This window comes from Leptonotus elevatus, chromosome 5, assembly GCF_054856555.1.
Source record: "Leptonotus elevatus isolate MCC_2025b chromosome 5, RoL_Lele_1.0, whole genome shotgun sequence".
Classification (NCBI taxonomy): Eukaryota; Metazoa; Chordata; class Actinopteri; order Syngnathiformes; family Syngnathidae; genus Leptonotus; species Leptonotus elevatus.
The window spans coordinates 10,478,794-10,505,839 of NC_141243.1; the positions used below are offsets into that span (position 1 = coordinate 10,478,794).

The 27,046-nt window shown below is 42.2% G+C and overlaps 1 protein-coding gene across 1 annotated transcript in view; it reads left to right on the forward strand.

The window, feature by feature from the left end:
• Window positions 1–27,046, forward strand: part of fbxl17 (F-box and leucine-rich repeat protein 17) — a 238,494-nt gene that overhangs the window by 66,251 nt on the left and 145,197 nt on the right. The window contains exon 7 of the mRNA XM_086077100.1: window positions 3,674–3,781. Coding sequence (XP_085933226.1) covers window positions 3,674–3,781 — 108 coding nt within the window. The remainder of the gene's footprint in view (window positions 1–3,673; window positions 3,782–27,046) is intronic.

Consider the following 27,046-nt stretch of genomic DNA (forward strand, 5'->3'; position numbering starts at 1 on the left):
CAGTGGCCTCTGATTGAGATGCAGCATTTTCATCTCAAGGGTCTTTGGATTTAGTCTGCTCTAAAGCTTTTTCGTGGAATTGTACTTCAGGGACTTGTAGCAACGATAGTTTCACACAGATCTATGGTTGTTCAAAAGGCCCCTCACTGCTGCACATCTTTCAACAAAATAGTATTTTCTACTATTTGGAACAATTTATTTTTCTAACCTCAGTCATGTCACTTAAAGATTACGATGTATTTTGTCCAACCATTACTCAGTTTAATTGTTTTTGAAATGCTAGACTTTTATTACTGAGGGTCAGGTCAGGTCAGGTCGATGGTGTCCTGCTACCGGTAACCATGTCACCCTTTCTTAAAGTGTCATACACATTCAGGAAGCTACACTTAATAAGCTGTCATTAACTTTTAATGGCAATGTGGGCAAACTTAGTAAATGTTCATTGAAAATTATCCATTTCTTACTTTTTTACTAGTTGACATTTATTTAGGCTGTACGTGCTTGAAGTGCTACTTAGTTTTCTATTGGTCCAAAACAGCAGTCCTAAATGAGAGAGGTTGGAAGCAGGAAATGACAGCACATTGGGCAAAAAGAACAAACCGATGAACACTGCTCTGCTCTGATGGAGTCAAATGAGTCTTATGATGGACGATATCGATGTCCATATGAAAGGAGATGTGGCCCCTGGGTGCTTCTCCAGCATCAGGCAAGAACACGCTGCAAGATGAACCACCACTCTTACACGCAGCACTGCCTGTTTGTGCTACCGCAGCACTCTCAACAATTACCTTGCAACAAGACACACACAAAAGCCATCTTCATGATTGCAGCATTCTGCAATTCCAGTCTGCTTTTCTTCTCTTCTTTTTACCTCGTTCGGTAGGAGACCATTAAATCAGATACCGGCTGAAAGGTTTGAAGTCCTCTGTTGGATGGCCACTTCTCTCCTAAACAAATGGGTAGCCATCACTATTTTCATGTTTTTAAATCAAAATCCTTTCAAGTCTCAAGAGGAGCAAGTTTTTTTTCCCCCAGGTTCTGAATTTTCCTGACACACACAGCTGCAAGCCTAGTTACGGTACATGCCCTCTTGGACTAATTTTTTTTTTGTCTCCCTTTCTCACCTGTTGAGAATAATTGGAGATGTGTCTCTTTGTTCAAACAAGACTCTACATACAGATATTGTAAGTTCGCCCACTCACTGAAAGAAGCCTTTGGGGGGGTGGCCTCCTCTGCTGTGATTCCACATCTTTGATTTAAGAACCTGGCTTTTTCATGGCTGCTAGTTTCCTGGTTAAGGGTTGCTTCTGGAGCTCAGCTTTTCTTGTTTTTCTTTTTTAAGTTACATCCGCACACACGCACACGCACACAAAACAATATTGCTCCCTTCTTTGTCCAGCCCGTCTCCACCTGGCCCTGCCAGATCATGTTCCATATGCATCAGGTTTTCTAGTTGGGAGCGCTGACTCCCCTTCGGATAATCACTTCTGACTGTGGAGAGAGGCAGATCGGTGGTGTGGCGGGTCCAAATCGGAGGTGCAGAATTTTTAAGTGCCTCCAGCTTATCGATTTGATCAGTACAAGGCTGGCAAGTACAGTCAACTGTTCCAATCACCGCTGTCCGGGATGAAGCGTTCCCTTCCTGGGGTTGATTTATTTTGGCACGTGGTTTAATCACCGGAAGAAATTTTGCGTTCATTCTCAATACTATATTGACTTCCCACCACTTTGTTGAATTGAATTAATTGAGTTCACTCAAACGTATCTAGCTCTTATTATCTTGTTTTAAAAGATTAAAAGCCCACTCATTAAACAAAAAAAAAGTTTAGAATGTTTTGAGCACACTCTGCAAGTCATTATGATTTGATTGCAACTATGATTGCAAGTTAGTCTGCGAGACTGAATTTATGCTCAACAATAACACAAAACCTCTATTGCAAAATAAAGTAAGAACTGAGCGGCTTTACACCTTTTCTACATTCACACACAGTTGAACATCTTTGAAGTCGGACAATTCAAAACTTGGAAAACGGAAATTGCACAAAAACGTCATAATTCAATGCATGATTGCGCAAGAGCTCTCTGTACCTTGCAAAATTCAGATGGCATCAAAAGATTACCACATGTTGCCTGTACTTTGCATGTAGTGTTTGTAACGGTTTTATGAGGTTTGACTACAGTTTGACCTGGAACGGATTGTTTCTAGTTTCAAACTGAAAGATGGCTAGCATTATACATTATACTGAAGTGGTTCCACTGTACTAAAAAGAAAAATAGCCGTCATAAAACATGGATTCAAAGCATATTTCAAAATCTCTTGAAGGAAAATAGTAGTGCACAAGGACTAGGGGTAAGGTTTTGTAGCAAATAAGAGCTAAATTCTTTTAGACATAATGTAATTGGTGGTGCGGTGTTACATTGCTTCATCTAGTCCACTAGACCTTGTGGTCACATTCCATTATGAGCCATTTCAACCCTTTTCAACCACTTTGGCTCCTTACTGTTAAGCTTGACAAACACACCTTTAAGCTTCAGTGGTGTTCCAGGAGGTGTTTTTCCCCGATAAGCCGTGCGGCATGTGACTTGGCCAAAGATAAATGGACTCTGTCTTTCTTGTTGTGATGTCCCGTAGCCAAAGTGTTTGTGACATTGATGATCAGGGCCAACTTTGTCCACTGCAGGAGAAAGTTGCAAACATTAGAACATTTAGTTTTTTGGGAGTGGATGAGTTAAAGTGTTATGCCATTATGTGAGCTGACCAACCATGATAAAATGACCTTTGACACATTGCAAAATGTATTTGCTGCCATTTAGGATTTGTATTTGAGTAGCCCTGCACTATGCTGTTCACTTGGCAAGTTGCAGCACTACCTCGATTGGTATTGTAGGACACATTTAAATGCTTTTTGCCACTGAATCATTTAGAAAACAATGATTTAGTTTTATATCGTATTGTTTTTGGACTTTCAGAAATAAATGTTTCACATTTACGTAGACGTGATTAAAAATGATTTTTGCTATCTAAAGTCCTGTGGTGTTCCATCCTCAATTAATCAGCCTCAAAAGTCAATTCACTCTCATTTCTTCTCATCTTATTTGCGTGTGGTGATTGATGAGAAGACTTTGAGAAGCACGGAGAGGACAATCTCCCACATCTTTCTTGGGTGTTTCTGAGACTGAAAGTTGCTACAGTATCAATACCTGTATTGATGACCACAATATAAGGTGGTGGAAATGTTCTACTTCCCCATTGATCTCCAGCGATCCATTCTGAGCCTGCTCGTGTACGACTGGGTGAATGAAGGGGAGTGGTTCATCCATCATAAGTCGATGGCGCTTGGCAGACAAGTCTCGTTTTGCCTATTATCCTCTTTCTCCTCCTCCTCCTCCGATCCTCCTTCTGCGGTCCTCCGCTGGTTTCTTTACTTCAGCGGCTCATCAAGCGCAAAACAATCCAGACTGCTGCGCAGATGGAGCTGACATTTAGTCATGCATTTGACAACAGCTGTCTGCACCCACTTGCTTGTAGAATATCTCGACATTGCTTGTTTACAAGATTATTGTAATCTCCCTGCTGTAATTCTTATCTGTGTTTCACCACTGTGGAATTCCGTGACAAAACACAAATTATAACTTGAGTGATCTCAATATCATCTCCTCCTGTTTTCTTCAGGTCACTGACCAGTCGGTGCGAGCGGTCGCCGAGCATTGCCCAGAGCTGCAGTTTGTGGGTTTCATGGGATGCCCCGTGACATCCCAAGGAGTCATCCATCTCACCGCTGTAAGTATCATACAGCTTTGTTCATACCCGGATCATGATGATTATTGGCACTTGGACCACTGAGTTTTCAAAGATCAATATTGGCTCAGGGGTAGTGTGGCAATTGGAAGATTGATGGTTCAACTTCCTGTTCCTTTTGCGCATTTTCCAAATCTGCTTTTCATGTGTTGAAGGAACATAAAGATTGGAAAGGGAAGATATCAAAGTGTGCCATTTGAAAAATACATTGCATTAGGAAGTGGAAAGGAATTGCAGTACTGCTCCATATCAAATTGGACTCTTATTTGTGTTGCCGTTAACATTCGGCCGACACACCTCACAGTGGAAATGTGTAGAAGCCTGATTCGACTTTATTCAACCAAACCATACCATGGTAAGCCAGTTTGTTGTCCTGGGAAAACAAAACACTTCCCACCCATTTAAGTAATAGTGACTCATAGCTCAAACTACTTCAACACGGACATAGCAACATTAACTACCCCAAACTTATTGATTGGTGCACAGTTAAAGATCTTCATCTCAACAGAGAGCTGAGATGGCAACTGATGCTAGTACTAAAACTGCATTATAGATGAAGGTCTTAATCTTATTGCAACGTAGAATTGAAATCGAGATAATGTTCCTACTGCCCTAATAAATAGGAAAAATCTATTCTACAGCACTGAGTGACAAAATGGAACTACTCTAGCTTATCAATAATGCACTTTCTTTTAAAGGGACAGTAACGTGAAAAATTTACTTTTTGGAGATTTTAGCCATGTTAAAATGCTAATTCCTCACCAAAAACATCAACAAAGTGGTGTTCCTCCATTCGCCCCTCTATGAGAAATTCTAGGTCATTCTTCTCTCCAAGCTCCAGCTCCTCCCAACCCGAGAAAACGAGCGGGTGCTCACTCTATGATGTCATCCGGTGCGGATCCGCCCCCGCACCGACTATGCGGACTAAAAACACACCCACTTACTGAGACCTCCATGCTCGCAGGATAGTGACAAACGTTGAATTTATCAGTAAACATTCTGTCCAAATGAATTCACATTTGTAATGCCAAAGTGCAATGACAATTCCCAGAAAGGCTCCGTGGTGGCTGACACTTGTGTGAACTACAAGTAAAATGTCTGCGCCATTGAACCTAACTGAATGAATGGTGTGTGGTTAGCGCTCTCACCCTCTAAGCAGAATGTCCCGGGTTTGTGTCCCACTCAGGTTTTTTTCCCCCCTCTTCGTCTCCCTTCCCCCTCCCCTCCTCCTCCACTACTATTTCTTGCGCCAAAGGAGCCGTTTTGTTTCAAATATTTATTGAAGAATTGAACATCCATCCAATTTCCACATTTAGACGCGGTTTACTAAGACGGCTGGCCGGTCTTGCGTGGCCACTCAGAGTAGCTCGAACGCAGTGCTCCAGAGTTTTGTGGGTGGTGCGCGCAGCAGCTGGCTTGGACGAGAGGGGCGCAGCAACCACACGGTAAGAGGCGTGGTTTTACTGAACCAGGCGTTCTACTTCCGCGTTAGAAAAATAGCCAGCAAAATACCTAATAGTTTCTGAAAAATTAGATCGCCATGGTTTCAAAAGTAAAATTGAATCATTTATGCCTATAGTTAATTGTGGAAGGGCTTAAAATACCGAGATGGATCCCCTTTAAAATTATTTCTCTCTTTGGTCCATTTCGTTACCCATACTTCGGGATTTTTGGAATTTGTTAAAACAGTAAATTACTCTATATCCAGTAACATGTTCCTACAGAACAGCTTCCAAAGGTGCCTTAATTTTCTTGAAATGAATTGCTTGTGACCATAAATATTGGCCACAAAAACAACACATTTAAGCGTGGCTGTTTGATTTGTGCATAATCCTTGCACCTGCGGGCCATTCGTTGTCTCCAAGTGGTAAATTGTCCTTTTTGAAAGGAATCCCAAAACCTGACTGTGCCTTTTATCTCCGACTTCATTTTGAAGTTATGTGTTCACTTTTAGATCTCATGAAAGCCTAATGAGATGAATCCCAATAATATGCCACTTGTCTAACTGCACCCCGCTGTTTGCGTATTAGCATGCTAATGAGTCGGGGCTCTGTGGTTAAAGACGCTTGGCGCCATATAAACATGGACACACAAAGACGAATCCTAAGATGGCATTCAGTACGCCATGCTTTTCACTTTTGTCATAACATCCATCTCGAATGCGTGGTTGCTCTTATGCACCAGTGTGTATTGTAGATCCACATATGTGCTCTTGTACTACAATTGGATTTATTTCTGACGAACTTGGGCGCACATGCGAGTGTGAATGTACCCACGTGGGGCTTGAGCGGCCATTCCCCCTCAAATGCAATTACTGTTGTGTTAATAGGAATGAGACAGCCGATACCGCCCTACATTATTAGATTAAACAGCAGATTAATTTGCATTTATGGTTTTGGTCCCCTTATCATCCCAGTGGCCTCTCCTGACCTTGGCCATGGTGTTGTAGACAGACTGTAATGAAGCCAGCCAATCATAACAACATTGGCATACACCGAGGTGAACGTGTACACGGAGAGTCTGGCTTACTTCATTATTATTTATTACTATGTTAACCTAGTGGGAGATTTAGCTACGCGTAATCCTAATGTCTAGATCTTTTTTAAGTTAGTTTCTGATTGCTTATTGATTGTTTATTTCAATTACACCCTCAACTTTCGAGATGTGATGACTGCTTTACTTTATCGCACAATTCATTTTCATCAAACCATTGAGGTGGCGGCAGAGAGGCTGAACCTGAGATATGTATACGAGGAGACAATTTAATAAAACATAATTTACACATCACTATCAGAAGAAACTGTCCCAAAAACATAAACAGAGCCACTCAGTCTCCTTGCTACATTTATAACTTGACCACAAACATGCCAAGGACTGAATCTTGGAAGACTATAGTAATATCTCTTTCTGAAGACCCTGGAAACTGCCAATATCATTGTAAAGATTAAAAGCCGAAGAGACATACCAGTGCAGCAAACACCAGTGGAATAAATGCCTCCAAATTTTATTGCCAACTGTAAAGGAACAATGTCATAGCTGTTTAACCAAAGCATAGACATCATTACAACTCTGCATCAATTCTTGCTGGAAAGCTTGCACTCGAATGAACCTGTTCACTGGAGGAAAAAAAGCTCTACAGGACGCAAAGTGATGATGATGAAAGTGGTGTTGTGGAAAGCTACCCTTCATGCAGTGTCCAATGGACAGACGTTGACATTACTGAACCTTGTCATTAGAAAGCCTAGCATCAGACACTCTCCATAACCATAAGTTGTGATATAAGATGTATCTTGGAAAGCATTTCAACACTATTCTACCAGTAATATCAGAATCCCAGTGAACCGCCCCCAACTGAGGTGAGTAGTGACTAGTGCATATGTGAAGAACTGATCTGGTCCTGTCCAGTGGAAGCGCTGTATATGGTGGGAAGAAAAGGGACTCAAATCTTGGAAAGTTGTGGAAAGTCTCGGTGCCATTTGTACGAGAAATGCTAACGATTTGGAAGCAACACACCTAGGGAGTTTATTGGGTTTGTTGAGTTTTTTAGGGGGCGGCATGGCTCAGTGGTAGAGTGGTCGTGTCCCAAACCAGAGGTTGTGGATTCCATCACCGGTCTTTGAGACGATGTCAGTGACCTTGTTTTACTGAACACCCAGTTGCTCCAGATGCGTTATAAAAGTGACAGACCAAGATCAGACCATATTGTTGTTTCCATGAATCACATCTTTGTTTTTGAATGAAAGAACGGACTTCCTAAAACTTAGAAATTCAGAAGCTCCCAGAGTTCAAGTCATATTTCTTCTTTTTCCACCACCATTTTTGTGTTTCAACTTTTCCTGTCCTGCTCATTTGGCGTTTTTACGGTCTCCCTCAGTAATCTTCTCGTTATCATCTCCTTTTGCAGGTGATTCCTCATTTATTCCCACTTGATCCCACCGAGTGTCGATTGAAAATAATATTCCTGCATTTAGAATCGTTGCATTTCTGATGACTCCGTGGACTCTGCGTGCAAGTCCAAAGCTGCGTCCTTTATTTTCCTCGCTCAATTATTACCCTCTCTCTCCCTTATTTGCCTCCTCAATTGCATGCTGTCTCTTTGATAAGCTACCTACCCCCCTTACTTGCCACCCTGTTAGCGGAGAAGAGAACTGAACAAAATCCATTATTTTTTTATGAAGTTCTTTTTACGGCACCCTCATTTCAGATTGATATTCTTTTTTTTTTTAAGCGACTTCTCACAAATGAGGGCATGAGGAAATCAATTGGAAACGGCATTTTCCTAATCAAGCGATCTGATTCTTGAAATGGGCCTCCCATGGTGCCAATGCAGATGGTGTGCGGAATAACTATAAAGACTTGGCATTCATGATCCTTTAATGGTTTTGTGGTGTTTAATTCCTGGCGGGCTGTGCAGATCCTCTGTCATGTGCAACAAAACTCAATATTTGTAGCACGGCTTTGCATGCTAAGCTGTTGTCTTGTTGGTGACAATAAGATAAACAGTACATCTCTGCAGCCTGGGAGAAGTTTTACACAACTCCACTTACAGGCAACAAGTTAAACATGCAATTTTGTAGAAAAATTGCTGCTTATTTAGTACCAAAAATATCAGCTCTATCAGTTCTTTTGGGTTGCTCTACCTAGACGATGTTGCCTTTTTTTATTTTTTATTTTTTTAGGATTACAAAAGCAATGATTTTATATTTACGGGAAGCCTAGCACATTGACAAACATGTTCTTACCAGAAGTCTTGCATCGCAAATGAGTGATGACGTCATGTGCAGGAAGTGTATTTTTGTTGAAAGTTTCCATTTCCAATATGACGTCAATATCGTAGAGTGATATAAAAACATCTAAAGTACAATGTAACACTCTTGTATGTCGTTATTTTGATGCGTGGGGTTGTCATCCCTGTACCCCACTCAAATCTGGAGTATTCGATTTACACTTGATTTATTCCACTAATGTAACAGTTGGAGTACGCACGGCTTGATATAACGACAATGACATCAATTATATTTGGTATACCCAGCCATTGACAATTAATAGGGTAGATGCCACGGACTTCTGACTTCCGGGTTCCACACATCAGCGTCGTTTCCTTCCACTGATGGCCGCGTTCCAACAGTCGCACCCCCACCCCTGCACCCCCCGACCACACGCTCCCGCAGGGCGTCTCAACTCTCTGAAATGCTTCAGGCAACTAAGAAAGACACACTACACACTCGCACTCGTCGACGGGAACGCGCAACCGAGGGGCACAAAGGCCGAAGCACAAGAACCGGGACGCGGCCCACACGTCACAAACACGCGCCTCTATGAGGGTTTGCAAACTTGAATAAACCCTGATGAAAAATTCATCCTTTGTTGCAATTGCAAACCCTCGCAAGCTATTGCTGCGCAGTGAGAGACTAACTTAAGGAATTGGATTGATTAGCACTTAGCAGTATTTATCTTGGAATTGGAAATGCTAAATCCTTATCAAGTCCCATTCCTAATAACAATACATACAAAAATAGGGACTTCAGAATAGGAAATAGGGACACATCCCAAACAAATTTGATCATGTCTGGAAAGAACACTATAACGTGATTATAAAAGTACTTTTACAGTAATATAATATATTATTTCTACATTGTTTGTGATAGTGTACCCATGAATTTGTTCTATTTCTATTTTACATATTACCATGCTCCCAAAGACGTATTTATACACATTGTAAGTAGTTTTTTTTAATGCTAGATTATACAGAATGCTTTGATGCAGCCTCTGAACGGAAGAGAATGCTTGAGGCAATGGTAGTTATTGCAAAAACGCCAGCAGGTGGCAGCAGAGTATGAGATCAACCAGGGCCATGTTGCAAAAGCCCCCCCCCCCCCTCCACTGTTTTAAACAGATTTGTGAATAATGAAATTATGCTATATTCTAATGCTAATTGCTGCAAAACAGAAACAGATAGAAATATACTTTTTTTTCCTGATGAAAGAAGAGACTCTAATCTTTCTCTAATGTAGAAAGAATGCCTTAGATTACTGGAGAAGAAGTACATTTGTACACAAATCAGCAAACTTTATAATTTTGAATCACAGAGTCCGTGGATTGGCTGAACTCGGAAAAATGCTTCTTATTCACATTCTTTTGAAAATTTTTGAATTCACCTTGTTTCTGTTACCATCTTTCTGTTTTTGAGCTTTTCTATCAATCAGTCTATGGGCATTTCCTCCCTCATGCATATGTGCTCTATTTGTTACGCACACAAACACGAACGGTCCCACTGTGTCTCTCCATCTTCCTGTCGAGCGCAGCTCTTTTCTTCTGGTAGTGATTAAGTCCAAGGTCGACTCTATTGGAAAGTAGATGTTAAAAGAGCCGCTCTTGGTGGCGGCGAGCTTTCCTCCTGTCGCTCTTAGATTGCTTCCCCTATGTCTGTCATGCCTTCCCACAATGCCCCTCCTCATACATCAAGCTATCACTGCCCCGAGACAATGTGGGCCTCATACACTTTTTTTTCTCCCCCTCCTGTGAGAAAGTCCTAATGTCTGGGCGAATGAGGGCCGCCCTGAGACATAACAAATGACGAGCCCGTTGAAGAATGTGTCAGAGATGAAACAACATATATTTTGAGCCTGCAATAGTTTTGTGTCGTCTCTCTGATGTGCACAACTGGGACTTTTCTGGTCTTAATTTGGGGCCTTGTATCTCCATTCAGCTGTGTTGCCTCAGTGGTTTTGTTGTTCTGGGGCCTTTGATAAATATTCCCTAAATTTGAGAGAACTGGACCACAAGTAATACTTTACGCTCTCTATGTGTTTTTCAGCGTATAAAACGGTCTGGTGTGGGACGGGGAGGCTATTTCAGAACCACAATTATATGTTTCATTCTTTGTGGTGGCCATGCAGTGGCAATATCAATACAGTAGATATTGAATTTATTTTTTTCCAGTAAGTAATAATTGAAAAAGATGTAATATGGTCTAGGGGTCAAAGATCCACCATCATAAAACTTAAGTACTTACTCTTTTGAGCTTCTTGCATCGGAGATCACAACAGTAGTCCCTTCTACACTGCTTGTACAAGCCTGGATTTTTCCCCCACCTTTGTCCAGGTTCTATATAAATAGCACTAACATAGGATGCAGGGGCAATGTCGACTGCAAATTTTCAACTTCTGAGGTAGTGTCAGAGCTGTAAGAGAAGGGACACCGATTCTTGGGAAGTTTCATCATTTTTTTTTACAAATCTGTTTAAAACACTGGGGAAAGGAGCTTTTTTTGCAACATGGCCCTGGTTGATCTCTTATACTCGGCTGCCACCTGCAGGCCGTTTTTTTGTAATAACTACCATTGCTTTAAGCGTACTCTTGAGGTCAGAGGCTGCAGCAAAGCCTTCTGTATGCTCTAGCATAACATTTTTTTATAAATACGTTTTTGGGACTATAGCAATATTTTAAATAGAACATTTTTATATGTTTTTGGGATCAAATGAATTTATTGTGAAGCTTACAGCAATAAAAGTGACTAATATAGTGAATATAGTAATACAACTCGCATTAAAATATTCATAAAACAAAATATTCTGAAATAATCTGAAAGGGGGATGCTGTGTTAAACAGTTGTGGCATCGTATCTTCTAGAGCAATTTTTCAGGATCCCTGTGTTGATTATTTATACGCCAGAGTTCTTTTTGCTGAATGCCCATCCTGATGCTGGCCTCCCTTTCATCCAGGCTCGGAATAAGAGATCACCACTGGCTGGGTATTGGGAATCACAGCAGTAATAGTTGCATAGAAGGCCACAACATGTGGCATGACACGACTAACGTAATTTTCTTTGAGCTTCTCCCATCAGGGGCCCCGACAGCGAGTCATTTTTCCAATTTGCATGATATGTTTGGTTCAGTTTTTTTTTACACCAGATGCCACACTAGAGTAAGTGAGACAATCAACTTAACCTAAAAACAATAAAAAGTAGAGTGAACCTTATTTTTGTAGTTCCTCTTTTTAGTTCGTTCGTTGTCATTACCATTTCTCTCTTTTGGCTTATCATCCCAGATTCCCCTGTGAATGTCTATAGACAAAAAAAAAAAGCCACACAAAACGCAAAACACATGGGGGGAAGCGAGAGTTTGAGGGAAATCAACTCATGCCAAGCCACGTTGACACACTCAAACCCATGTGTCTTACATTTCTTGTTCTTCACTTTTTGTCCTATCCATCCATTTTCTACCCCTTATCCTGTTCAGGGTCACAGGGAAATTTTCTTCCTTCAAATTTTTAGTTGAATTTCAAGTTGTTAGACTTCCAATCTGTTTATTGTACATCGGATGAGGTGTAATTGGATTGGAAGTCTTTCACTCTGGTTTGCACCTCACCTACAGTCGCCCTCCTACAAGGGAGAAGTGATGTCTGGCTTCGCCATAGTCTGCTGACACCTTATCTCGCACCTCCTCCATATTGGTGCACTGGAAATACATTACCACAGTGACCTGTGTCACACAGATAACCCCCACTGGAAACAAGCTAATGAACAAAATACATGTCTGTACCTTTTGCTATATGAAATAATGTGTGTGTGTGTGTGTGTGTGTGTGTGTGTGTGTGTGTGTGTGTGTGTGTGTGTGTGTGTGTGTGTGTGTGTGTGTGTGTGTGTGTGTGTGTGTGTGTGTGTGTGTGTGTGTGTGTGTGTGATTAGATACTTGTGCAACACCGTTGTGTCCCAGAGCTGGAAGTGGGGATAACTGGGGGGCAAGGGGGGATTTGAGGAGTAAGAGGGGCTTTGGAGCAAGAAAGGTTATAGAGGTTGGGGGGGTGGTCGCTGAAAATTGTAATAATAATTTTCTCTGCTGCTGTATGAAGGAGATTGGGGGATTTATAAATATAATGAGCAAAGGAGAGCCTGAGGATGATGCATTTATGTGTGTGTGTTGCGAGAGTAATTGAAGAATAATTCATTTAGCTGTCAGACGTTTTAATCCACAGACGGAGGGACGATGAAGGGGTTGTTGACCTCCAGTAGGGTTGGGGGGGGGCGGCGTGTTGAATCTTGTCTGGTTATTGGCCATGCGAGTGCCACTGTACTGTCTGGCTGCAAACCAGCGCTCTTTGTTGTCTGCGTGTGTTTGTGAGCGCACGTGCAAGTGTACGCCAAAGCCCACACCAACCAGCGCTTGCTATCTCCTCCTCGAGCCTTTCCTCACTACTGAGTTTGTTATCAACACCAGCACATGCGGGATTAGTGGCTGAAAGGGAGAAAAAAGGAGTGTGGCGAAGGAAATAAGTGATAGACAGTAGATGAGCGCATGACAGATAAAGCGCACGCACCCACACCCACACACCCATCTCTGGCAATAGAATTTATTGTGCGATATTAGACGTACGACTTTTCTAGTTTTCATTCAATTTTTTTCAATAATTTTTTTTTTACATATTAAACATTGGATTTAGACATGTCTTACACACAATGTATTCACTTGTAGGTATTTTATGTATTGTATCAAATTTACTAGTGGTATTGGCACTTGGCATCGGTATCAGTGCTACTCGAGTTGAGTACTCGTACTGGTATGGGTCTGAAAAGAAAGGGTGTCGAACATCCCTTATGTAAACAGTGTGTGTGTCGCAATTGTAGAAAGCAATGTCGACGCAGTTCATGGAGCGAATCATTAACAATTTAGAGAAAAACCCACTGACACTCAAATTAAGCCATGCGGTAAGTCAGGATAACTCACGGCACGCTTCTTCGGATGGATATGTGTAAATAAATAATTTTGCCATCAATAGACCTTTCGCCCTCACATTTGAAAGTGAAATTTATTTAGTAAAAAAAAAAAAAAGAAGAAGTACAATAAAAAAACAAATTCTGAGCCAAGGCATGTGTGCAATGTTGATTTAATCCTGTCTTACTTCTTTCTGACTGAACTCTCTCTCTGACATGGATAAAAAAAATAAAAATATGCATGAGTGTGCCCACTTGTATTCATGTAGTGACACGGTTACACTCATCTCACCTCTTGGGCCTCTGTCTCGTCCTGTCTGACGCCGTCTGCAATACATGAGGATGCCTGAGCAGAATGCGTAATGGCGGCAGGGCCACCACCACTGCAACAAAACAAACACACTTGTTGTGACTTTGACTTCCTCTTCAGAACTTTGAATGTTAAAGTGACTGTCTGAAACTTTGCAACTTAAGTCCTGTGTTTCCTGTGCATCAAGTTTCAAGTTTCTTCATCTCTAACTCCTGCACCTTAACTCTTTGACTGCCATAAACGTTATAAAACGTTTAGCATAAACCTAGGGAAGGGCGCCGAGGACGTTAAAAGACGTCCCCTATGTTTTTTTTTTTTTTTTCAAAAACGGGTGCAGGAAAGCCTTGGGGCAGCTGTGCTGAAAGAATCAGGCTGATCTGATTAGTCAAAGACTCGTTTTGGCCCCTAGAGGGCAGCGATGACTCTCTTTGCACAAGGTTGGATGGGCCGCCCACCGTGGGCGTCAGTAGAAGACGTGAGGCGGAGCTAGAGTGTTGAGGAGACAATGGCTGATCCAAGCCACAATGGCTTGACCAAGCAACCGGTTACAAGCAGCTCAGCTTGAGCATTTTTTTCAAAGACGGAAAGCATCAATCAATACTAAAAAGCGCATTGATGTCAACGATGATGATGACAACGAGCTCTACGCCAAAGTTGGAAGCTTTGGCGTGACTGTTATGAACACGTAGTAAGCCTCACGGCTAAGCGCGGCTAGCGCGGCTAGCGCTGCTAAGGCCGGAAAACGCGCACAATAGCCGGCCGGGTACTTCTACACAATCGGACATTCGATCGGGCGATGGAGAGTTGGCATCGACCAATGCAGATTGATGATGATGATGAAGATGAAGCTCTACGCCAACGTGACTGTTATGAACACGTAGTAAGCCCCACCGGCAAAGCGCGGCTAGCGCGGCTAGCGCTGCTAAGGCCGGAAAACGCGGAGCTGCACAAGCGGACATTCGATCGGACAATGAAGAGTACCCCGAGTCCAATGCATATTCATCGGAGGAGCGGGTACAGTCTGATCACGGAGAAGACACTGTTTCTGGACTACGATGCCACCATGAATGGAGTGGATAAAATGGATCAGAACATCTCCTACCAACCCGGTATAGCAACTGAAGGACACGGGGAAGCGAGACGTAACACCACCGTAACGTAACCGTAGCATGATCCTGATATTAGACTTGATGACACACTGCAGTATATACTTGCTATTCCCCGGAAAAAAACGGCCGGCAAGAAAGTGGCGCACGCGAAGAGGCAATCTTGTGCAAATGCTGTTGCGTCTCCTTGCACGCAGGAGAGTGTTACAAAAAGAAAAACTGTCGTTGAAACATCCACATATTTGTAAATAGCACCACAGTTGCACACATTTGTAAATAGTTTGCCAAATTGTTGTCAAATTGTTACACTGTTGAATGTAAATAAACGTATTTTGCTATCAAAAAACACTTTTTCATTCTTGGTGGTAGTGTTTTATAGAAGTAAAGCACTATTTAGGTGTTTGTGGCATCATTCATGGACAAAAAGAAGTGTCAAATTCACTAGAATGCATGAAATAATATCGTTTCACTAAAAGCTTGATTTCTCCGTATTTTGGTCCAACACAGGCGAAATTGGGTCAAACTAACCATTTTCTATTGTTGATTACTAAAGAACGGAATAAGGTAGAAACAAACTCTTTTTTTCTGATGAAAGATGAAAGTCCAATCTTTCATTTGGTAGTACGTGTGTTTCCATAGTCCAAACAGAACATTTTCTGTGGACCTTGAAAATCAGTCAAAATGCTTAAATCGGCTGGCACTGGCGGCATCCCTTTTCTGAAAACGTCTGGCAGTCAAAGAGTTAAACAATGATGCCTACAGTATTTGTGGATTTTTTTTTTTTTTTTTTTTTTTTTTTTTCTTTTTTTTTTTTTTTCTATAAGAGCTCAGTATTGTTCATTCGGAAATGTCATCATCATTGCTCTTTTTTTTTTTTTTTTTAAATATATATATATATATATATATACACATATATACATACATATATACATATATACATACATACATACATACTTTTTTTTTTTTTTTTTTTTTTGTGTGTGTGTGGGTGAGTATGTGTGTGTGCGTGCGTGCGTGCGTGCGTGTGTTTGTTAGCTCACCAGAAAACCTATTAGAAAAAAAAAAATCTTATACCGTTCACCTAAATCGAACACCAGGAGACCCGAGGGGACCGAAGAAAACCAAGGAAGGTGAAATCCAGCACCGACCAGACACCCCCCACCAGAACTCCTCCCCAGCCCAAGAAACATCCAGACCCCAACAAATCCAAAAAACATAAAGTCAGGGAGGCCTCAAGAGACCAACGGAGAGACCGAGAAAAGGAAGGAAGGACAGACGAAGCCGCGTGAGATCCGAGACACCAGCCTCCACCGATTCAATAACCTGAGGAGGAAACAGATTGTGTCTGAGTTTCGGTAGATGCTGGTGTGGTGGATCTGGCATGCATGAAAATCTCCACCAAAGAGGGGAGCCGTCGACCCCCGCCGGAACAGAGCAAGCGCAACACCTCAGGGCCCCCCAGGCCGCGGCAGCGCCAAAGGACGACCCCCGGGCCCCACCAGGGCCACCGGCCGGAGAGCAAACCCAGGAGCAGGAGCGCCCCCCGCCCCAACACGGCCCGCGCCCCCGGCCCAACGCAGCAGGACGGGGCACTGCAGGCCCACCAGGCACCCCACCGGCCCCCAACCCCCGCCCCCCCACCACCCCCCGCCCCCCATCCACTCCCCGCCACCCACCCCAACCCAGCCCCAGCCGCCCCCATGCCCCCAATCCCCCAGACACCCCCCACCCCCAGCACCCCCCCACCCCGCAACCCCCACCACCGCCCCCCCCCCCAACAAAGCCGCCCCCCCCCCCCCGACCCCACCCCGACCAACCGGCAGCCCCCCAACCCCCGACCCCCAGCCCCCGGGGACCACCCGCACCCAGGCACCGGCGCCGAAGAGGGGCCGGACAGCGGAGCGGAGAGGGCAGCCGCGCCCACCCCACCCCCCGCCGTGTGGAAGGACGGAACACCGGGGGCAGAAGGGGGAGATGGGGGCACCGGAGGGCGGCCGACACCCCCGAACCCCAGGCCCAGCGGGGGAAGGCCCCGGTCGTCACCCCAGCGTTCTTTGTGAAAATTAACCCCTGTTACTGAGTCCGCCAGCTCGCGGACTGGCGAACTCTACCCCTAAACCGTGAATGTGACCCCACCCAGTGTATATACAAGTGTGTGTGTGTGGTGCATTAAAATTAGGAGCAGGTGAACCGGAGCCGATGGAAATGATATTCCCACGCTCCGATCCACCCGCCACCCAAGCATGTTGCTGAGTGTATGTGGTGCATTAAAAAAAATAGATAGGGCGGGGGGGGGGGGGGGGGTGGCGACACGGACAGGGGACCGCAGCACTGCTCTATACTGCGGCCCCCAACCGATGGCACCCCCACAGGCCCCCAAGCCCCCCCCCCACCCACAAGTTGTGTGGTGTATTAAAATTGGAGGGGAGTTGTAGGGTGAAGACGGTGTTTCCACCCTACCCCACCCCCCAAAGTGTGTTATGTGCCCTATATGTCTATAAAAGTGTATTGTGCAAACCTAGTGTAGTGAGTTAAGAGGTGTGACCAGCGGGGCCCCCCCCAACCGGGCGGGGGCAGGAGGCGCACCGGCCCACCAAGCCCCCACCCACCCCACCAGCACCCCGGCGGGCATATGGGACCCGTCCGGCGGGGCGATAGGGCTCGCCCCCCGGATACTGGGTCCCGCCCGAGGTGTCAGGACGCCCACCGGAGCGGGGCGGGCACGACACCAAACCCCAGCCACCCCCGCCGGCCCCCATAGCACCGAGACCCGGGCCATGGATGGAGCCCCCGGCCCAGGGGAGGGGAAGGAAGGCGTACCGGGGAAGGGGAAGGGAGGAGGGAAGGGGACGACAAGAAGGGCAGGGGGCAGCGGCAGGGACGCAAGGAGAGGGGGAGAGGAGGAGGAAGGGCGACGAGGGAGAGGGGACAAGGAGGCGGAGGACGGGCGGGGAGAGGCGAGGAGGGAGAGGCAGCAAGGGGGAGGAAGGGGGAGGGGAGAGGGAACCACCGGGCACCCCGGCGGCCCACAGGCCCCGAACCGCGTCGCCGGGCCCAGAGCGACGGACCGCGCCGGAACGGCGCCGCCCCCGACACCAGGGAAAGCCCCGCAACGCAGCACCCCCCAAGAGACCCAGGGAACGGCCAAGACGCAGCCGCCACCCAGCAGCCAACAGAGGGGCAGACCCGCCCACTCCCCGCCAGGGGGGACAGCACCCACAGAATTAACCCACTGGCATGCCGTGAATCCGAATATCAACCCCTGGTGCCCATCGGAGGTGAATCCGCTCGATCCCGCTGGCAGCAGCCGGGTTCCTGACTATGGAAACACAACCATTAGTTACAAATTGCCTAATACAGAAACATCAATGCCAGTTATAACGCTGCTGTGGCTCTCGCTAACAGGCAGAATTAAAATCCAAGTTTAGGTTAAAAAATTCTATATACGTAGACCATGTTTCTTTAAATTTTGACATTTGGTTTTTATTTGAGGCAGATATTTTTTCCATTAAAATATGATTTATGAGGAGGTTAGACCATTGGTCGATATTCAAAGTTTGTTTATTTTTCCAGTTAACAAGAATTGTTTTTTTTGCGATAGTAAGGGCTACAAGTATAGATTGAAATTGTTTATGTGGTAAGTCAATTGTTGTTAAGTCACCTAGCAAACACAAGTTTGGAGAGAACGGTATCCTACAGTCCAAGACAGCGGAAAGTTTTTCTAAGACTTTAGTCCAGAAACACATAACCGGAGTACATAACCATAAAGCATGAAAATAAGTGTCTGTAGTGTTTTGTAAACACTGGAGACAAATGTCGGAGTCTGAGAGTCCCATTTTCTTCATCATATATTGAGTAATGTATGTTCTGTGAATAATTTTATATTGGATAAGTTGTAAATTTGTGTGTTTTGTCATTTTAAAAACATTTTCACAAACTTGAATCCAAAAGACAGATTCCGGAGCTATAGACAAGTCTGTTTCCCATTTTGAGATGGGTAAAGACGTTTTATCAGTATATGAAAGTAACTTATATATTTTTGAGAGTTTTTTTGTTGTTGTTGGAGAAAGCTTGGTAATATCTTTAGCTAAAACAGGCGGTTGGAGCGTACCCTGGAGTGTTGGAATTTGTTTCTTTATCATACTTTTAACTTGCAAATAATGTAAAAAGTTTCCGTTTTTTATTTTATATTTTTGGAGCAAGGATGTATATGATATAAACATATTATCTGAGAAGAGATGGTGGAGATGTGTAATTCCTTTCTGCTCCCACACATTCAAATAAAACGATTGGTTGTTAATTTGAAAGTCGGGGTTATGCCATAGGGGAGAAAGCCCGCTGGGCTCCACTTTGGCTTTTGTCATTTCTAGTGCCTTCCACCAGGCAGTCAGGGTGGCGGAAATCATTGGATTTTTAAAGCAGTTATGGCGCTTAATCGATGTTGTAATAAAGAGTAAATCTAGGAGTCTGAGGTTATTACAATCCTTCTGTTCTAGTTCCAGCCAACAGTTAGTATCTCTATTGGGTTGTGCCCATAAAATAATATATTGTAGCTGGTTGGCTATATAATAGTGCATAAAATTTGGTGCCTCTAGACCTCCTTTGGATTTATTTTTCTGAAGAGTAGATAGACTAATCTTTGCTTTTTTTTTTTTCCAGTAAAATTTTGTAACGGCTGAGTCCAACAACTGGAACCAGTTAGCCGTAGGTTTAAATGGAATCATTGAGAAAAAATAGTTTATTTTGGGTAAAACTTTCATTTTAATAGTGGCTATTCGTCCTATTAGAGAAATAGGAAGATTATTCCAGCGCTCCAAGTCACTATAAATGCTATCCAGAAGTGGAGTGAAATTTAAATGAACTAAATCAGTTAATTTAGGTGAGATTTTTATGCCTAAGTATTTTAAATTACCTATAGGAAATGAGTAGTATGGGTCCTGGCTTGCAGGGTTCCATGAATTTTCTGTAATAGGTAGAAGTGTTGATTTTGTCCAGTTAATAGAATAGTCTGATAACTGTGAGAATTTAGTTATTAAGTTAAATACTTCCCCTAATGAAATAGCAGGCTTTTCTAAATAAAGTAAAATATCATCGGCATATAGATTAATTTTATGTTCTGTTACCCCAGAGTGAATTCCTTGAATCATTCTTTCCTGGCGTATGGCTAATGCAAGCGGTTCAATAAATATTGCAAATAATAAAGGCGACAGTGGGCATCCCTGTCTTGTGCCTCTCTGTAGAGTAAAACTCTTAGATATAATCCCATTAGTAGTAACAGTAGCTTTAGGAGAATCATATAATACTGACACCCAGTGAATAAATGACTTCCCAAAGCCAAATTTATTTAAAACAGCAAAGAGGAAGGACCAGTTAACTTTATCAAAAGCTTTTTCTGCATCCAATGATATAATAACTGCCTTTTTATCATGCCGCTGTGACATACTAATAAGGTTAAAGAGCCTTCTAATATTATTAGTAGAGTGACGCTCTTTAATAAAGCCTGTTTGGTCGCTATGAATGATTGTCGGGATTACTGTTTCTAATCTAGATGTAAAAGCCTTAGTGATAATTTTAATATCAGTGTTAATTAGTGAAATCGGACGGTAACTTGATGGAAGGGTGGGGTCTTTTTCTGGCTTTAATAAAAGTTTAATTGCTGCTGTATTCATGTGTGGGCGTATGTGACCATTAGTTTTAATTTCTGTTACTACTCTTAAGAATAGTGGAGCAAGCATTGACCAGAAGTGCTTTAGAAATATAGCCGGATAACCATCAGGGCCGGGTGCTTTGCCATTTGGCATACTATCTAGAGCACTGTACAACTCGTTTATAGTAAGTGGTGCATCTAACATATCTTTATATTCAGTAGTTACCTGAGGTATACTTAAGCTACTGAGGAATGCCTCAATATGCTCTGGGTTAGGTTTATTAGTTTCTGAGTATAAATTGTGATAATAATTATAAAAAATTTGATTAATTTCTTCTGGTGATTGTGTACATTCACCAGTTGTACCTTTAATAGCCGTTATAAGCGATTTTTCCCGATTACGTTGAAGTTGGTTTGCAAGAAATTTACCTGATTTGTTATTATATTCAAAGTTGTTGTATCTCAATTGTTGTATTATAAACTCTGTCTTTTTAGTTAACATATCGTCTAACTGTATTTTTGTATTTTGTAAGTCAGTCCATATTTGGTTATTTGGGTTTATTGCGTACTCATCCGTCAGTTGTTTAATTTTATCTTCCAAGTCTTTTTCTAATTTTTGATCCTGTTTCTTTTTATAAGATGAATATGATATAATTTTACCTCTAATTACTGCTTTCCCGGTTTCCCAGAGAAGAGCTGGAGATAGGTCTGGAGAGTCATTTATTTCCAAAAAGTCCGCCCATTCTTTTCTTATAATTTTGTCAAATTCTGCGTCGTTTAGTAGTGAGATGTTAAAACGCCATGTAGGTGGTGGTTTAAAGGTATAATCAACTTGTAGGGAAAGGGAGACTGGTGCATGGTCGCTAATAATAATAGGATGTATTTTTGTAACGGTTTTATCAGCAATAGAATTATTTGTAAGAAAAAAATCAATTCTTGAAAAGGACCGGTGCACAGCGGAAAAGAAGGTAAATTCCTTCTTATTTGGGTTTTTAAGTCTCCAGCTGTCGACGAGGCCAAAGTCATCCATATATTCCCCTATTACTTTTGTGGATTGTGATCGCCTTATACATGTTGTTTTATTAGAACGATCTATTAATGGATTTAAGGTTGTGTTAAAGTCTCCTCCAATAATAATAGTAGAGTTCGCTGCTAATTCAAACAGTTTAGAGAAAAATTCATGGAAAAAGGCCGGATCATCATTATTAGGGGCATATAAATTACCGAATGTATATATTTTATTAAATATAGTCACCTGAATAATAATGTATCGGCCCTCTGGGTCTGTTATTGTATTATTTAGAGTAAAGAGTAAATTATTATGTATGAGTATACAGACTCCCCTTTGTCTACTGTTATAAGGGGCAGAGTACGCTTGGCTAAATTTTTTATCAATAAGTAATTTTTCTTCAGATTTTTGTAGGTGGGTTTCTTGTAGGAGGCAAATATCTGCTTTTAATTTTAAGAGATGGTCTAAAGTTTTTATTCTTTTTGCCTGTGAGCGAGCGCCACAAACATTCCAGGAAACCAAAACTAATTTATGCATACAAATAATATAAACACAGTCCTATGTATATATCTGTATAGGCCATTTGCCACCACTGGCATGTTATAGGATAGAATCAAAGTGGTTAGGTGATTTATATAGTTTGTATAAAATATGAGGTAACGTATAAGGCAACATGTAAGGTAATGTGTAAGGTAACGTGTAAGGTAACGTGTAAGGTAACGTGTAAGGTAACGTGTAAGGTAACGTGTAAGGTAACGTGTAAGGTAACGTGTAAGGTAACGTGTAAGGTAACGTGTAAGTAAATAAAACCGTGCAAAAACGAGTAGGGCGGTGAAAGTGAGGGAAATTAACAGGGGATTAAACATAACAATACACCAGTAACCCCAGCGAGATTTTTTTTATTTTATTTTTTATAAATATACTTTAGATATAGTTGTGTATTAATATTATATTTATAATATAGCCTAAACATAATAAGTATTCATGTTTTTGGTTTTATAACCACATATACAGTATATGTATACACCTAGTAATCAAACTAAGTTTAGTTCCACCAATGCTAATTAGAACAGCCAGGGAGTGGAATTGGGGTTCCGGAATAGTTGGCCATCGATATATAACTTATCAACGGCTATCGTAGTCCGCTTACCCTCCTGCCTATTTTGTTTCATTATAGGAAACAGTACCTTTCGCCGCTCATTGATCTCTCTCGGGAATTGATCATTCATTCCAAATGAGGTCCCTTTAAGCTCCCGTCCTTTACTTTTAACAAATAATTTCTGTTTAAAATGTTCAAACTTTGCAATAATAGGACGGGGTTTGTTGCCTCTACGGGCTCCAAGCCGATGTACCCGGTCAAAAGAGATGTTATTTACCGTCTCCTGAGGAATTTTTAATGAATTCGTCATAAATTTTTTTATCTCAACCTCTGGGTTATCAGAGGTATTCTCAGATATACCTGAGAATATTAAATTCTCCCGCATACTGCGGGATTGTACATCTAAAACTGTTTCTTTTAGCGTTTTATTTTCTTTTTTCATAGTTTCCAGCTCGGCTGAAACAGTCGTGAGTGTAGAATGTAACTCGGCATTTTCCTGTTTAAGGACACTTACCTGCTGACTGATAAATTCCATACTTACTTTTAATTCTTTGACGTCCTCGAGGATGAGGCCGAGGACGTCAAGTTTTTTATTTATGGACTCCAGCACACTGACCGAAACGTCCGTAGTGGTGGTGGTTAGGTCGTCCGTGTCCGTCGCTGAATCGTTTTTCCTCTTCTTCGAAGAGGGTCTCTTTGATGGTTTCTCGACGGCAGGATCCTCCATCGCGCAGCTGTAAAAATATCCGTCGATGAAACGTTCAAGGTCCTCCACGTTGGGTGGTATTTCAGATCTGCCGGATGAAAAAGAGAGAAGAGAAAATGCAAGATATATGATGGTTAAATTTGGATTAGTTTAGTATATTAGAGCTAGTTCTATCTTAGCAGCAGGACGCCGCCATGTTAGGGTTTCTGGTCTCGCTGTAGGTCTCGCGATAGTCACAGCATCTCGTGAGCGACTTCCTCTCCGTGAGCGACTTCCTCTCGTGAGCGACTCTTGTTGTGGATTTTTCTGATCCCAGGAGCTATTTGTAGGTTCTCTTTAACTCAACAAAATCGTGTTTACTGTTCAGGATTTTTTATTTATTTATTTATAAGTGTTAATATGTGTTGGCATTCAAAGCACACACTCTCATGCTGCAAATGTAATTCCTGAGATGTAGACTTCAAGCACCAGTAGTATTTTCGCTTCTGTGTAACCTTTTTTTTTTATTGTGTGTTTATTCCTTCCAGTAAGGTGTGTAGTTTTTGTTTTGTCTCATATTTGTGTGTGTAACATGTGTCACTTGTTAACAATTATTACAATGATTTCAAAAGGTAAGAAACAGATGCATATCAATCTGCAACACTTTATTTGGCTAAATCTCCGCAAGTGTTTACATTTTCAAATGATTACTCCTACAGCTTTCCTAAAAAATCACAAATTCCCATCACTGGTGAGTAGTGGTGCAACGGATAACAAAAGTCACGGTTCGAGTCGGATCACGGATTTGAGACACGGATCGGATCGTCTTTCAGATCAGCAAAAAAATAAAAATAAAATGATATATAGTACTTTGTCTTCATTTATTTTGTAAAGTATTTTTTCCTTAAACATTTTTTTTTCAAAATGTCTAACATAGTCGTTTAGGATTTAGTGTCTTCATTTATTTTGCAAAAGTTTTTTCCCGTTAATTCAAAAAGTCTAATATAGCCGTTTAGGATATAGGAACACAACATTTAGTGCAATATGAGGCAAAAACATTATTGTATTTACATGGTCCATGTTCAAAATAACAAGGTTTGACATTCTGAGTTGAATGTTTTTTTTTTTAATGGGCAAAAGTGTTTTATGAAACAAATTGAAGACAACGTTCTATTTATCTCTTTTTTTTCTAAAAATTAAAAGACCTTAACGTGCAATTTAAGGCACATCCTCTTCCTTTAAACATGGAGCGTGAAGTAAAAAGCCTTGGTCCAGAATATTGAAAAATAATTAAAGTAAGCCAGGCACCAGCTGTCAAATCGTTGTAATGCTAACAGCTTGCCACTTACGTCGGATAATTCTGCCGTATCATACAATGACGACGTAATTAATTAGCGGTTTCTTAGCGTCCTAAATTAGCGAGTGGACATTAGTTCGGGATAGCGTTGTGCTGAGGTTGGCCGCAACTACAATGTCAATCAACTATGATAAAGAAACGTCTGAAAGGGAAGTTAAGCTAGCTATCACGCCTCGATGTGGGCTAACTTCAAAGTAAAAGTGTACTAAGGCTATTTGCATTGCTGTCAATGTATTACTGTGTTTTTTAAACTTTATTTTGAGTTAGGTTTAGCGTGTTATGTTGCGTATGTTTCAGCTCCCTTGACATGTCAGAATGTTATCGACTGTGAATGTGCAAGATCCAAACCGTGGGGCCTGATCCGAACTGACCACGGATTAATGATGATCCGTTGCACCACTACTACTGGTGAGCTATTTTTAAAACAGCCCCGAGGGGCCACTGCTGTGGTCAATGGCGGCTACTTGGTGCCCAAGGGTATGTTGATGACCGCTGTTGTAAAGGAACACTATGCAAGTGCACCTACTGCTTCTGCCTGCTAATCTTCACAAAATCTGTCTTTATTATCACTTGGGTTTAGAATTTGATGTATGGGAGTAATGTCACTCAGTAAAGACATACTAGTGATAAAGTGGGGGTGGTGTGGCTCAGTGGTAGAGTGGTCATCTCACAATCTAGAGGTTGTGGGTTCGATCCCATGCCATTGTGTAAAGCGCTTTGAGGGCCTTGTAAGGTGGAAAAGCGCTATATAAATGAAGTGCCATTTACCATATATAAAATGAATGTACACATTTTGCTGTATTATAAGCACAAGAAGAGACGTGTGGTTCACCATTGGTTTTGTTGTCATTGCTGTTGAAGCCACTGCGGTCATCGAAACAAATGGCGAAAAAAAACCATGCTTTTATCCATCAATATGAACGTTTGTGAATGTCTCAACATTCCCCTTAGACCACAATTAGAATGAACTATCAATTTGAATGAGCAGCTCATTGTAGGCTCTTTTGTACAAAAACACCGCTCACCACTGAGCTTTTGATGGACAGCACTCGTCTTGAAGTCATGTAGCTTTGCGGTTATGACATCATATCCTCTGCATGAGGTCCAGCAGACCCGAGCTTCCTGCTTGGCATGGCATGACGCTTGAGGTTGTGTAAATAAATGGAGTAATAACGCAAGAGTTGTAAGTGAGCGTGGACTACTTGGCCCTATAACACGCGCTTAATGCAATAAAGTGTCAAATCAGCCGCCTCTAATATTGAACAACCCGCGCTTGTAGCCAAGGGAGGGGTGTACTTATAAAAGCGTGTGTTATTTTTCTTTAATTTCAAACGGCGCGGTGCGTTTGACCTCAGACTCTCATTCTTCCTGGCTGAGAGAGGTTCTAATTGAAGCCGAGCCAGGAGGCGCACCCCCTCCGGTCATGCGGGCCACATTAAATAATACTCATTTCATCAAGAAATGTGCTGCTGCACCCATTGTCTAACGTATGAGACGTTTTCTCATCCATCTCTCCATGTGAATTGATTACACGTTTTGGGTTGGAAACAATGGAGAATTTGTCCATAATTTATATCCAATTTACCACCGAAAGATTTAATACTGCTTTTGCTCACATTGGACTTCACATAATACGTCCCCACCCCCTGCTCTTTTCAATCTAAATTTAAATTAAATACATGCCTTTAAGACATACGAGTATTGGCTGTTAATTTACTGATTGGAGATGAAATTATTTTTGTAGAAAAGGGTTGATTCATTAGAGCAGCATGAGTTCAGAGTTGCGCGATTGTGTTCTGAGAATCTCCATTGTATTTGTGCATTTGAGCGTGCGTTTACGCACACAAGTTGGAATATTCATAAAAGTCAATGCGTGCATTAATTTGAGCGCCAGCCTGCGTATATTCATGGGTGGGGACGCCAGGCTGGCCTCAGAGCAGCTGGATTTTGCAGGTTTCGCTGTTTTTATGAACAGCATGAATAATTATCCAGGTGTAGCTGCCAACACGAGGGAGACGTGACGAAGTCTGCGTGGTCACAGGCAGCAGAAGAAAAAAAAAAGAACCAAAACCCCCACTCGTTGATTTTTCTTCCTACCTAAATCACCGGCTTTGTTTTCCCTCACCGCCGTCCGCAACGTTTGTTTGTTTTTCCTTCCTCGACGCATACGTTCCTCTGACACACGTCGGCACAAAATGAACTATTTCACGAGTGGAAGTGATTAAATACGATTGGAGCCGTTAAAACGTTTCGAGTCAAATTAATGTAATCTGTCAAGTATGGGAAAACAAACGCCGACTTTGGGTCCTGTCACATTATGCGG